We start from the raw sequence: 13,379 nt of genomic DNA on the forward strand, positions 1-13,379 counted from the left end.
AACAGTATGTCTCCTTTCTCCTTCTCTTCTTCTCTTCCTCTCCTTCTCCGTCTCTTCCTCTCTTTCTCCTTCTCCTTCTGTCTTCTCTTTCTACACAATCAGAAAAAAATGCCTATTTATAATGCTAAATGTTGAATTTATTGCCAACCTCGTTAGATTTAATGCCAACATTGAGCATATATGTAATCTAATTATGCATTGTTTACTGCCATATATGGTTGTCAATTAAAGTGATCAAATAAGGAAATAGACAATCAATATATTCATTATGATGTGGTCTACAAATGTGTAGAATAATTTAGGCAAAGATCAAATCATTGATGGACTGATTTTGAAATTTGCAATTAAGGAAACCGATTTTTCAGCAGCTGCACGAATTTTGATGTGACTGCACGGTTTTTGATGCAATAACACAAAATATCTTTTTTAAGTTGGCATATGGCCAGAAAATTGGTTTAGGGTTAGGATTTGGCAATATGTCGACTCTACATTTCTATAAATATGTTGGTTCCCAAAGCACAAGAATATACGAAAAGTTGTAAAATTTTCTAGCCGTCATCTAGTCAATTCTGTGGCCATTTCTACTTCTCCCCATTAAAAAATAGAGAGGTGAGATCATTAAAGAATTGTGAACACGATCTCACAAGGGCAGTCTTATAGCTTTGGAAGGCTTTATCCTACCACTAAGAAGGCCGCCGACGCTTCAACCTCTACATCGGCTCGAAGTTTTTCTTGCCGCTGTCTTACAAGTTCATCAACCGCTTTTGAGAGAAGTTTTGCATAAACACGCTAATGGAGTCAGATATTGTTTGAAAGACAAAAGATTAAAAAAAAATCCCACTCTGAAATTTTTTTTATTAGCTTTTTTTATTCTTTATACTCTGCAGTCATCGAATTAAATTTGAATACCAAACCTATCTGAATTATTGAACTATCGTGACATTTGTATGGACTCAACTAGAGTAATTAATTAATTGTATGATTATGTTGGTTGAAAATACTTGATTTTGATATTATTCATTTTGGACCATCAGTTGATAAATGATTAGTAAATCGATATTAATGCACCAATTATGTGGCTACCTTAGTAAATACAAGTCCTTTTCTCTCATCAAAGATTGTTATGTCATAACACTTTAGAACCATGTTCGGCACGCAACTGTTTTCGTGTGAAAAAAAATCACTCAAAGTGAATTTTTTTTTTCCCGCGTGCAATATATTTCGGCCATTCAAATTGATTCCGAACTCAAATTCATTTTCGTTTCCGCCTGATAGCTGAACAGGCCTTTATGATATTTCAATATACTAGAAGGTTCTATATGGAAAAAAAAATCTAACTTTCCATCCCAGCCCAGTGATTGCTAAGAGCGGAACCTTCTAGTTTTGCTAGTTGGGTCATTTGAGTGAATTTTTTTTTTCCACGTGCACAATATTTCGGCCATTTAAATTGAATCCAAACTCCAATTCATTTCTGTTCCTGCCTGGCAGCTGAACAGACCCTTATGATATTTCAATATACTAGAAGGTTCTATAAGGAAAAAAAAAAATCTAACTTTCCATCCCAGCCCATTGATTGCTAGAAGCGGAACCTTCTAGTTTTGCTAGTTGGGTCATGCTTCTTTCCCTCGTACCGTTCCTATAAAACCCTCTGTTCTCATTTCTCAACCTCAGCACAGAAACAGAGAGCCTAAAATGGCATTGGGATGGTTCCTTCAAGCAATCCTCAGCCAAATAGTCGATACAATAAGTGACAACACTTCCAAAGATGAAAAACCAAGAAATTTTAATCAAGATGCAAATTGTTCCAAAACAGAGCGCGCCAATTTCGTTGTCATCCCTAAGAAAAGCTTGAATTCATCCTATGAGGGGTTTCAGATGCCGCTTCATTACCCGCGGTACAAAAAGGGGGATTATGAAAAGATGGAAGAATGGAGAATCGATCAGCTGCTAAGAGAGTACAGTCTAGTTGTTAACGGTTCGCTCGAGGAGAAGAGAGACTTTGCCATGGGTGCCTTCTTGTGGCCTGACCAAATGTAGGAGTACTGACATTGGTTTGGAATTTTGATTTCAGTAATTTATGTATTAGAAATTAATTGTTGGGTTAACTTTTATTAAAGAATAAATGCTACAGAGACAGTAATAGTTTTAGTATAATAGTTAGCGCATAGTAAGATTTATAGTTTGTTTGTGGCGTATTTTTTGTTTTTTTTCCTGTTGGTATTTTTACCTATCTTTAATTATTTATAAGTTTAGAAAATTGGAAAGGGAGCTCTATCACCTGGTTGCTGTTAACAAAAGCAAAATTTACAGACATTTACAAGCAAAACCAAAATAAACCATTAAAACCGACCTTAGCATTAAGCAACTGTGGTAATCTAAAATCAACTGACCATCTAAGATTTCATTGAATGATCTCAGCCAAGTGCTCATTAGGGGCCGAGAATAAGATCAAACAGGCAATTTAAGTATCATCATCTTGTATTATTCCATCTGAAATTTCTACAAAAAGGGTCTACCAACAAAATTATTTTGTGCTTGGATTTCGTCAACTTTAGATGGACAGCATTTAATTACAAGAAAAATAGAAAGAAATTTACAATTTAAAGAACTTCTGGCGATCCAACTTGGTCCATATTTCCAAATCTAAACCTGACCCACAATCAGTCCGGCCTGGATGTTGTCATTTGCTATTTTGATTGCTAATCTTAAAATGGGCCTGGGCTCAACATAGCAATTTGATTTAACTATGACAATCCGCCTTAATTCAGAGAGATTATTTGAATGAAATATGGATACACGAGTAGAACTAGGGTGTTCTTAAGTTCACCAAGGGGGCTTGGTGAACTCAAGTCTAAAATCTGTCAAATTGGCTTCAAATGATAAATCCGAATCATTGATACCTGTCTATCTTACGAGTGATGCGTTTATATGTGAAAATTTCAAACATTTGAATTAATTTAGTATGAAGTCAAGCGGTCAAAAAACGTTCAAAACATGAATGCATTAAAATTAATTTATTAATCTTATAATTTTGACCGATTGACTTTATACTAAATTAATTCAAATATTTAAAATTTTTCATGTAGACGCATCACTCGTAAGGTAGGCGGATTTCAACGGTTCAAATTCGTCATTTGAAACCGATTTGATGGGTTTTAGACTTGAATTCATCAAGAAGCTTAATGAACTTAAGAACACCCTAGTTCTCCTCATGGATACACTTCATTTTCTTCATTTCACCAACCTCATGATATTGATCTCTGTTCCACAAAAGAGGTCAATATCAGGTCATATCATATACCCACTTATGCATAATTTAGCTTTGTAAATTCTGATTCCATATAAGATTATTCTTCCACTCACCCTTCATTGTATTCTTGTTCCATACTCTGTTTTAGTGTGCCTGTCTCCATAACAAATTTTGAGTATTATAGCCACTTTTTATTATGTTTTCACTTTAACTTTCTATATGATTGTAATGTTTTGAGAAATTAACCGTCAAAACAAAACAAAAAAGTGTTTCGAGCAATTATTCTTGATTATATGATAAATGAATTGAACAATCTTCTAACAATTCATCAAGAGTTGTTATTATTTCTAAACCAAGATCAACACTATTTTCATTTCATGTAGTGTCATACATGTATCATGCATCTAGAAGACATCCACAGTTTTAGGTCTCACATTTAGAATTTGCATGGTATGTACAGAAATGTAAAAATTATTAAAAATACTGATACAAAAAAAATCCAACTATTTAAAATTGGTAAACCAACATGCTTTACACAATGATCGGAATTCGGAAAGCAAATCTTGCAATATTTCACTTCAATTCACTGGCACAAAGCAGTGTTGTAAATAACAGTATGAGTTTGTCAGACGAACATGATACCGCCAAGTGATTACTTGAGAATAATCGGCCATAATCGGAAAAAATCAGCCGATTGATCAAGAATTCCTTAACAGTTTGATCACCGCCAACGACTAATCGGACGATTAAACAAACTTTTTTACAACACTGACACAGTTTTTATGATGATCTTAAGCACTCTAGTTTCTTGTAAAACAATGCTTAATCTGTGGTTATGTTAATGCTTACCTCGTAATGATATCACATTTTCTACTAGTGTTATCATTAGAAGTTTAGAATTTAGTTAAAGAAACAAATACCAAGTGGAATCTCCACTTCATTAGATTGTCAAAGAAACCACTTACTAAGCTCTTATCTCTAATCATATCAAAATATTCGAAAAGTGGTACTTTCTGTATGATTCCAATATTGTTGAAGGCTCAACAAATCCACCAAAATAAAACAATTTCATAAGGAAAAATAATTTGTTCCTTAAAGTACTCTCAAACTGCTGCCATTATGCTTTAGTTGATTTAATTATTTACTTTTATTTTTTTAAGAGGCGACAGTTACCTATTTTGTTTCTATGGTTGATTTATTGAACCAATTTAATTCAGTATATTAATTCCAGAGAACAAGTAGGGAACTGTGGCCATGACAACAGGTAGGGGTGTTTATTGGGTCCGGTTTAGTCGGTTTTGAACCAAATCAAATTAGTTTGGATCAAACGGTTTGATTTTTTTCGGTTTAGTGGTTCGGTTCAGTTTGTTTTTTAAAACTAAATTATAACTTCGGTTTGGCTCGGTTTGAAATTTTTTAAGACCGAAATAACCTAACTTTTATATATTATGAAATTGGTCCGGATTGCCCCGGTTTATTTCTTAATACCCCAATTTATTTCTTAATCAATATTTTAAATACTTCGATTTATTTCTTAATATCCTGGTTTATTTCTTAATTCTCTGGTTTATTTCTTAACACTCTGGTTTATTTCTTAATATATTTCGGTTTATTATAAATCAATTGTCTTAAATAAAAAAAATTAATATATTTCGGTTTGAACCGAACAAACCGAAATAAAACTTCGATTCGGTTCGGTTCTACTTTTGAAACCGAATTATAACTTTGGTTTGCACCGAACCGAACCGATGAGCATCCCAAACCAGCAGGGACTAATTATTAAGAATCGGATATTAAATGCAGTTTCAAGAAAGTTCAGGTACTTACCCGAAAAATACCTAGTTTAGGCTAAATGCGGTTATGTTATGTATCACCCAAATCCAACGCATGTTTTAATGTTTTATGGATGAGGGAGTCTTACATTTGTTGTTACGTGTGCCAGGAACAAACACAATTTAAAGCGTCTCATCAGTGTTTCTTTTTCGTATCTTATTGTTTGGATAATCACTTCTTCCACGGCACTGAAGCATTTTCTTCACCGTGGGTATCAGGATAAGTGGATAATTAACAATAAATGCTTTTAAACTTTACTTTCAATTCACTAATTTATAGTAAGAGACGCATTACTAGAGATAGGTACCACGAAGCAAGGTGGATTTCTTTCCTCCTGAGTCACCTTGTGGGTAAAATGGTTGGTAAAATGGATAACAAATTGATAACGGATGTGTAAATTTTAAGTATTAGTTTTATTTTTACCTTATTTTTACCATTGAAGTCATCGGATAATAAATTAATAACGGATCATTACCGAATAATTTATATGATAATCCGATTCCAAAATATAACATAAAATTATAATTACCAGTATGTTATTTTTCATGAATATAAATCTATCTGGTCGTCGTTCTCGTCATCGTCGTTGTCATTATCATCATCATCATCATCATCATCATCATCATAATAATAATAATAATTTATTATATAATTAAATATACGAATGTAAAATTATAATTTTTTTCTTATCCATACTCTTATCAAATAAGCTTATATAAAATTTATTTACTCATATCCACATTATCAAATATGATGCAAATAAAATAAACTGAAAAAAAAAATCATTGACACAAACAATATTTTTCCTCCATTGTACTTTTTAATGTACCCCAAAAATCCTTTAAAATAGCACATGAGATTGCATTTTGGACGAGTAATCAACAACATTAGTAAATGATCTGCATAGAAGAAAAAATCGTTAATTAAATTACAAAATACGGGAAGGCAAACTATCAACGAGAAGAAAGAAAATGGGAAATTAAGTCCGGATCTGACTGTCAAAATATTGGACTTAGAGTCAATTAAATTTCGAATTTTTTTAATTCAATTTTCCCCTATATAATTACGAGTGTCAATAGCACCCTTTTATCCGTTTATCTGATCCGTATTGTATTCGAAAATATGAGTAAGGGTAGGATTTTTTTTTCCGTTAACTTGTCAGGTACGGGGAAGAGTAACAATATTTTCCGTTATCTTACCCGTTTTTGTATAAAATAATTTTTAGAAATAAAATTATATATATAGATATATATTTGTATGAAGCTGATACATGATACAATAAAATTTTGTATTTTATTAAATTTTCATAATACAAATTAATTGTATTTATTATTTTTTTCTTGTTTTAAAAAATATTTTATCAAAAGCACAAATTGAAATGTCACTGACACTTTTTTATCTGTTTACCCAACTGGTATCTTATTTGAAAAGACAGATAATGGTAAAGATTTTTTTTCGTTATCATAACGGGTACGGATATGAAATTGTCTTCACCCGACCCGTATCGTACCCACTGCCACCCCTGTATATAATTATATATTTTTTTTCCAATCATATTTTCCTAATAAAGTAATGACGCCGGTACATGTGGTACTTACAACTTTACAAGTGATGTCATGTTTTGAATGTGGTCGAATGTTGCATTAACATGGTACTTAATTACCTATAGTTCAATGTTGGCATGGCTTCATATCATTCTCAATGATATGATGCTAATGTTGTATCAAACCATGTGGTACACCATATTAACTTGTTAAATGTTGGTTTGGTCGCCTACCTATTCAATAATTAAAAAAAAAAAACTCCTGCTAATAAATAAAGCAATGTCCAAATTTAGGAAATAAAGGAATTGTTCGAATTTTGCTATCTGTAGCTACCCTATATATTTTATTTTTATTTGAGAGATATGTAATCATTGAAGTAAAAGGAATAAAATTTGAAATTAATTTTTTTCAGGGATGAAAGTTCTCTCTCATTTTCAAATTCTATTTTTATCGACAAACAAATTATAAACTCAGCATAGTGGCTAACAGTATCATGTGGTACAACTAGATAATATGCTTGAAACTTAAAATACATAATTTTTTTTTTGTGTGTGAAAGTTTAAAATACATAATTTATAGTCACAGGAATTTGACCTCAAGTTCTCATAATAACAAAAAAAAAAGTTTCACCTACTAGATTAGATGCATATATATAGTATTTTATGAGGGGCTAAAATATATAAAAACTTTAAAAAAAAATAATTAAATTTAAATATACATGATTAAAATTTTAAAATTATGGGAATGACTTAGCATTTTTGGGCTAATACTAATATAGATCCACCCATGTTAAAAGATCTATAATGAATATTAAATAGTTGGATGGCTTAACCTCCAACCTTTACTAAAAAAAAAAAAGTTCAATACAATCATAATAACATTTTATTTTTTTAACACCTCGAATTATTTCTAAATTTGTTGAATTATGTACACAACACGCTATTTATCCAGTATAATTTTTTAATAGAATATGCCAAAAATTATTTAATTCATAAAAATATCAATATTTTGATATATTATTTTATCATAAACAACGGATTATTCCAAACTATACTTGAATAACGAACTTTAATCTTTGTCGAATTATTTTAAATTACGAATTTGTTACAATGACTACAACTAATAGGGAGAACCTCTGTAAAATTAAAATAGGGAGAATATATAATATAATTCAAAAACTTCATATTCCATTCTCTTTATATTTTAGTATTATCAAAATTAATGAAGCGTAACTTGTACTTTAATATTAATATTCATGAAATCATGCATTTCAATTGTGGAAAATATATATTACCAAAAATGGGATCGCAAGGCTTATTTCATATGATAATGAGCCTCGTCTCTATACAAAGATATACATGGCTGATTTTTGCAAGAGATATTTAATAAGAAATAGATGTTTTGGTTCACATGATATCTTTATTTTGAGAAAAAAAAGACAATTAAAATACAGTAATGAGTGGTCCGTCACAGAGTTGGGCTCAGTTTGAACTTGTTATGAGTTGGCTCGTCCGAGTTACGAGAAAGTTGATTTTAAGAATCTGAGTTAAAATTTCAACTTGACTAGATCACAAGCTGACGAATTGTCTCATAGGATTTGACTGGATCTTGTTTTAAGAAGAAAATAAATTGTACACTTTTTGGACTGAGCTTGACAGTATAAAATGTACACACATTCATACAAATTCACAAATTGATGACTAGCCGAGTCAGCTGATGAGCAAGTTAGACCCAGCATCATGTGAAATATAAGTTAACTAATTAGATTGAATAATGAGATAATACAATCAACGATTAAGAACACGGATGATATGGCATGAATAATAAGTTTGAACTCAATTCTCTTATGTATTTTTCATCAAATATTACATTTAACATCTTGTGAGTGAATGCTCTGTAAAATTATATTTGTCAATAGTAATTTCCATATAAAGACGCAGATACTCCTTTTAAACAATTTACCATCTATTTTATTGTTCTCATTAAAATTTTCCTTTATAAAAAAAGTTAAAAAAAAAAAAACAATTTGAAAGTTTTAACCCTTAGTATAACTGTGAAAAAAAGTTTGTGTGCACACAATGTTTAAAATTGAGCTCTCAGAATAGGAGCGCCTTTTTTTTTCCTTTTTCTGTAACTATACCCTTTACCCTTGGAACCGAATCGTCTGCCCCCAGAGTCACTACAGAGTGGGTTCCCATATAACTTTAAACCCAAAACCACTTTAACCCTAAACCCTTTAACAGTAACTCTGGGGGCAGAAATTTCTGCCCCCAGAGTCACTGCCGAGTGGGTCCCCACCCCGCAGTGACTCTGGGAGCAAGAATTTCCTGCACCCCAGGCGGCAGGAGATCTGGTTCCTTTACCCTTCCGTCTTTTTTCTTTTGGCGTTATTTTTTTTCCTGCATTTTATCTTTCTTCTTTTGACAAAGTTTTCTTTAACACTAATTATTTCTTACTATTTTTCGATGGTTTTTTAAATATTCCGTAACATTTATGAGATGCAATTAATTTTTTTTGACATTACATGTTTAAAGGTAAAAATATCAGTTTGCATAAGTACAAAATTGTAATCACAAATCAGTGTTTATGAACTGCTTAAGTCTCAATATCAGTTTATTTCAAGTTTAAATAAAAACAATCTAATATTAACACTTAATAAAAATAAAATCACTAAAAAAAGTTGGTCTTGTTATAAAATAAATATAAACAAGCATAAGAAGAATAAACAAAATAGAGAGGAAAAAGATGACAATCTCTTTATTCATATATTTCTCATATGTGTACAATACAATATTACAAAGCCTCTATTTATAGGCTACAAATTGTAAATGAAAAATTTCATCTAAATAAATGGAGAAATAAATTTCAATAGTAGTGGCCATCAATTCCAATTGTAGTGCATGGAGTAGTGGGGATAGTGGAGAATGAATATTGGGAGTTATGGACATCCACATTAATATTTTATTCATAACACTCCCCCTTGGATGTCCATTACATAAGAATATGCCTCATTAAAACCTTACTAGGAAAAACCATATGGGATAAAAACCTAGTGAAGGAAAAAGAGTACAATATTCTTCTAAATACGCAACTACAACCTTACCAGGAAAACCCAGTGGAAAAAACCATGGTTAAGGAAAATATAGTGCATATTAACTCCCCCTCATGACAGCATCAATCAAGATCTTTAAGTCGGCGAACTCCAATATTACGAACTAGCTTTTTGAATATTGCAATAGGGAGTGCCTTAGTGAATAAATCTGCTGGATTTTTCACTTGAACGGATTTGCTGAACATTAATAACATTATTCTTTTGGAAATCATATGTGAAAAATAATTTTGGTGAAATATGTTTTGTTATATCTCCTTTAATGTATCATTTCTTTCATTAAGCAATACATATAATATTATATTCATATATGATCTTCGGGATCATTTCTCTAAAAGACAATCTATATGTCTGACAAATGTGTTAAATCATAGATCTTAACCAAACACATACTTGACTTGCTTTTGTGTATTGCTAAATTTTCTCATAGGTAGTGAAATATATGTTTAATTATATGTCAATATCTTCGCGTGAGAGAAGAACTATATCTTGTTAATAAATTTACTATAAATAATATATCATGTATTGTATGCTCATCAAGATAAGTGCTCATATTGCACTAAGATATGGTACTTCAGGACCAAATAGTTTTTCATCATTTTCTCGAGGTCTAAATGATCTTTATTCACATCTAATGATCTTACAACCATCGGATTGCTTAATGAATGTTATTTATCCATATAAAATTATTTCAGCACTCTTGCAATATAATTTTCTTGATGCATAAAAATATCATTTTTAAATGTTCAATTTGCAATACAATGCAAAACTTTGTTCTTCCAAGATCTTTCATTTCAAATTCTTCCTTTAAATTTTATTCTTTTGGAAGCTCTTCAGGAGTTCCAATGATACTTAGATCGTCAACATAAACTGCAATTAATATAAAATTATTTCTATATCTTTTCATGAAAATACATGGACAGGTCATATCATTCTTATATCCATGTTTCAATAAATATTCACTTAAACGATTATAGCATATGCGTCCATATTGCTTTAATCGATATAAAAATTTATTCAATTTAACTGAATAATGTTCTCGAGAACCTAAATTACATGCTTCAGGCATCTTAAATCTTTCAGAGATTTTCATATAAATATCATTATCAAGCGAGCCATAGGCTGTAATAATATCCATTAGGTGCAAATTAAGTCCTTCATGGACTGCCAGACTAATTATATATCAAAAAGTTGTTGCATCCACCACATATGAGTATATCTCAAAATTTCACCTTTCTCATTTTATTTTCTCATAAATATTCATTTATATCATACTGGTTTTATACCTTGAGGTACAAAGACTACAGGTCCAAAAACTTCTCATTTTTCAAGAGAGTTTACCTCTACCTCAATTGCACCTTTCTATTTTGGCCAATCATTCTTTTGTCGACATTCTTTAATAGACTTCTAGTCATGATCCTCAATATTTATTATGTTTAGCGCTATATTATATACAAAAATATTATTGATATCAATTTCATCTCGGTTCCATTTTATTTCATTCATGATATAATTTATCAAGATCTCATTATTTTCATGAATTTTAGATACTTGAGTTTCTACTGGAAATCCAATATTACTTATAATTTTATTCTCTTCTGGAGTTTTATCTGAAATTATCATATCCTCGACTTGACCATTTTCATTCTTTGCTCCTTTTGTTTATCGAGGACTTTTATATTTTTAATCTTTGGAACCGATTGCTTTTCTACGCTTCATGCGTGTTATAATTAGTTTGTCCAACAGGGACACCGACTTTAATTGGAGCATTAGCAGCTGGTACATGTGAATTGGTCACTTTTTTTGAGTCTGTGAATGTGTCTGGCAATTGATTCACTAACTTTTTCAAATGAATTATCTTTTGAACATTTAGTTCACATTCTTTAGTACGAGGATCAAAATAAGACAATAATAATTCATACTAATATATTTTTTTTCCAGCTGATAGTTTTCTCCCCCTAAGGTTGGGAATTTTTTATTCATCTAAATCACAACCGGCAAAATTAGCCATGAATAAATCTCCCATCAATGGTTCTAGATACTATATTATATATGGAGATTCAAATTCAGTATAAATTCCCAACTTTCTTTGATATCCCATTTTAGTGCGTTGTGGTGGAGCAATTATAACATATACCGCACATTCAAAAATTCTTATATGGGAAATATTAGGTATGTGACCAAAAACTAATTATAAGGGAAAACTTTACAATAGCTAGTTGGCATGATGCGAATTAGTTTTGTTGTATGTAAAATATCATATCTTCTTTTTATATACGAACATCTACAGAATGTTTAACATTAATTTTGATATTGTCTAGACGTATTTTCATAATTAGATTATGCTCTTTAATCAAATCTATTGAGCAAGTAATTTCGCAAACGCCAGGTTGCGATTTGATAATAAACATACATGTGACCATCTTATTGATGCATCAATTAAAATCATAAAATACTCAAATGCTTCACATGTTGGATATATTGTTTTACAAATATCATATTGTATACGTTCTAGAAATAAAACCAACAAAAAAAATTCATCAGATTAAAGAATCTTCTAGTTCTTTGATGAATGTTCATAATAATTATCTATTATTTTTCGCATCACTATTGATCCGGAATGGTCCAACCGGTCATGCCAAACTATAAACATATTCTTGTATGTAAACTTCTGATTTACAATAACATGTGTTTCAATTGCACTAATATATGTGTAATACAAGTCAGAGAAAAAACATATGCAATTTATTTTCAATATGCATTGTTTTTCATATATTCAATATTTTTTTTTCATTAGTTGTCTCAATATGATATTCATTTCGGCGGATATTCTTAAAACTTAACAAATTTATTTGAGACTTACAAGAATATAATACATCATCATCAATATAAATTTATATTCCTCCATGTAACAACAAAATAACTCTTCTGGAGCTTTCAATCAATATAAACACCATTTCAATAATAATCAATAATAAAAAAAAAAAATAAGTAGTATTAAAAAAATAAACATAAATAAGCAAATTTTATCTTACATTTACATTTTTTATGCACTACAATCAATATAAATAATAAATAAGTATTAATTCATTTTTCAAAATAAAGAATGAACAACTATTCATTTTTTTTTTATCTAACAATTTTCCGTAACAACATAAAAGATAAAAAAATAAAATTCCACCTTATAATGTAATACCTCTAATGAAATAGATAAGCTTCTTTAAGGTATTGTATTAATAGAAACGAACAAACTTCTTTTAGGACATTGTATTAATAGAAAATTAAATGATTTATGAAAGTAAATCATCTTTTTTCAAATAATTTTGTATAAGTTTGATATACTATTTTTTTTTTCAAACAGTGAGGGCTCAATTTTTCATAAATGTCACCTATTTATATATCTCTTTTTCATCATTCAAATAATGTTAAATTATTTGACTAAATTGAGTTTGTCCATAATAGTTCAATATAATGTTTTGACATACTACAGGTACATTGGTGTACGACATGTACATGACTAATAATAGCATGAATTTTCTTATTTGTCATTCTCTTCACTTTCTAATTATTTGTCCACTTCTAGTGGTAATTCTTTTTGTTCATTTATTTTTCCACTTCTAGTGGAATGATGCACTTTTTCTTC

General features: G+C 30.2%; 1 protein-coding gene across 1 annotated transcript; it reads left to right on the forward strand.

Annotated features, from left to right (window-relative positions):
- The first annotated feature begins 1,642 nt into the window (after positions 1-1,642).
- Positions 1,643-2,207, forward strand: LOC144559206 (uncharacterized). The gene has a single exon (XM_078308199.1). It carries the CDS (start codon positions 1,693-1,695, stop codon positions 2,035-2,037), a length of 345 nt encoding a protein of 114 aa, XP_078164325.1. The 5' UTR covers positions 1,643-1,692; the 3' UTR covers positions 2,038-2,207.
- The last annotated feature ends 11,172 nt before the right edge of the window (positions 2,208-13,379 follow it).

Source organism: Carex rostrata, chromosome 9 (genome assembly GCF_964058835.1).
Source record: "Carex rostrata chromosome 9, lpCarRost1.2, whole genome shotgun sequence".
In the NCBI taxonomy this organism is placed as follows: domain Eukaryota; kingdom Viridiplantae; phylum Streptophyta; class Magnoliopsida; order Poales; family Cyperaceae; genus Carex; species Carex rostrata.

What these genes read in the sequence shown, in the direction of transcription:
- LOC144559206 (XM_078308199.1), top strand. Translation starts at nt 1,693, where the DNA reads ATGGCATTGGGATGGTTCCTTCAAGCAATCCTCAGCCAAATAGTCGAT.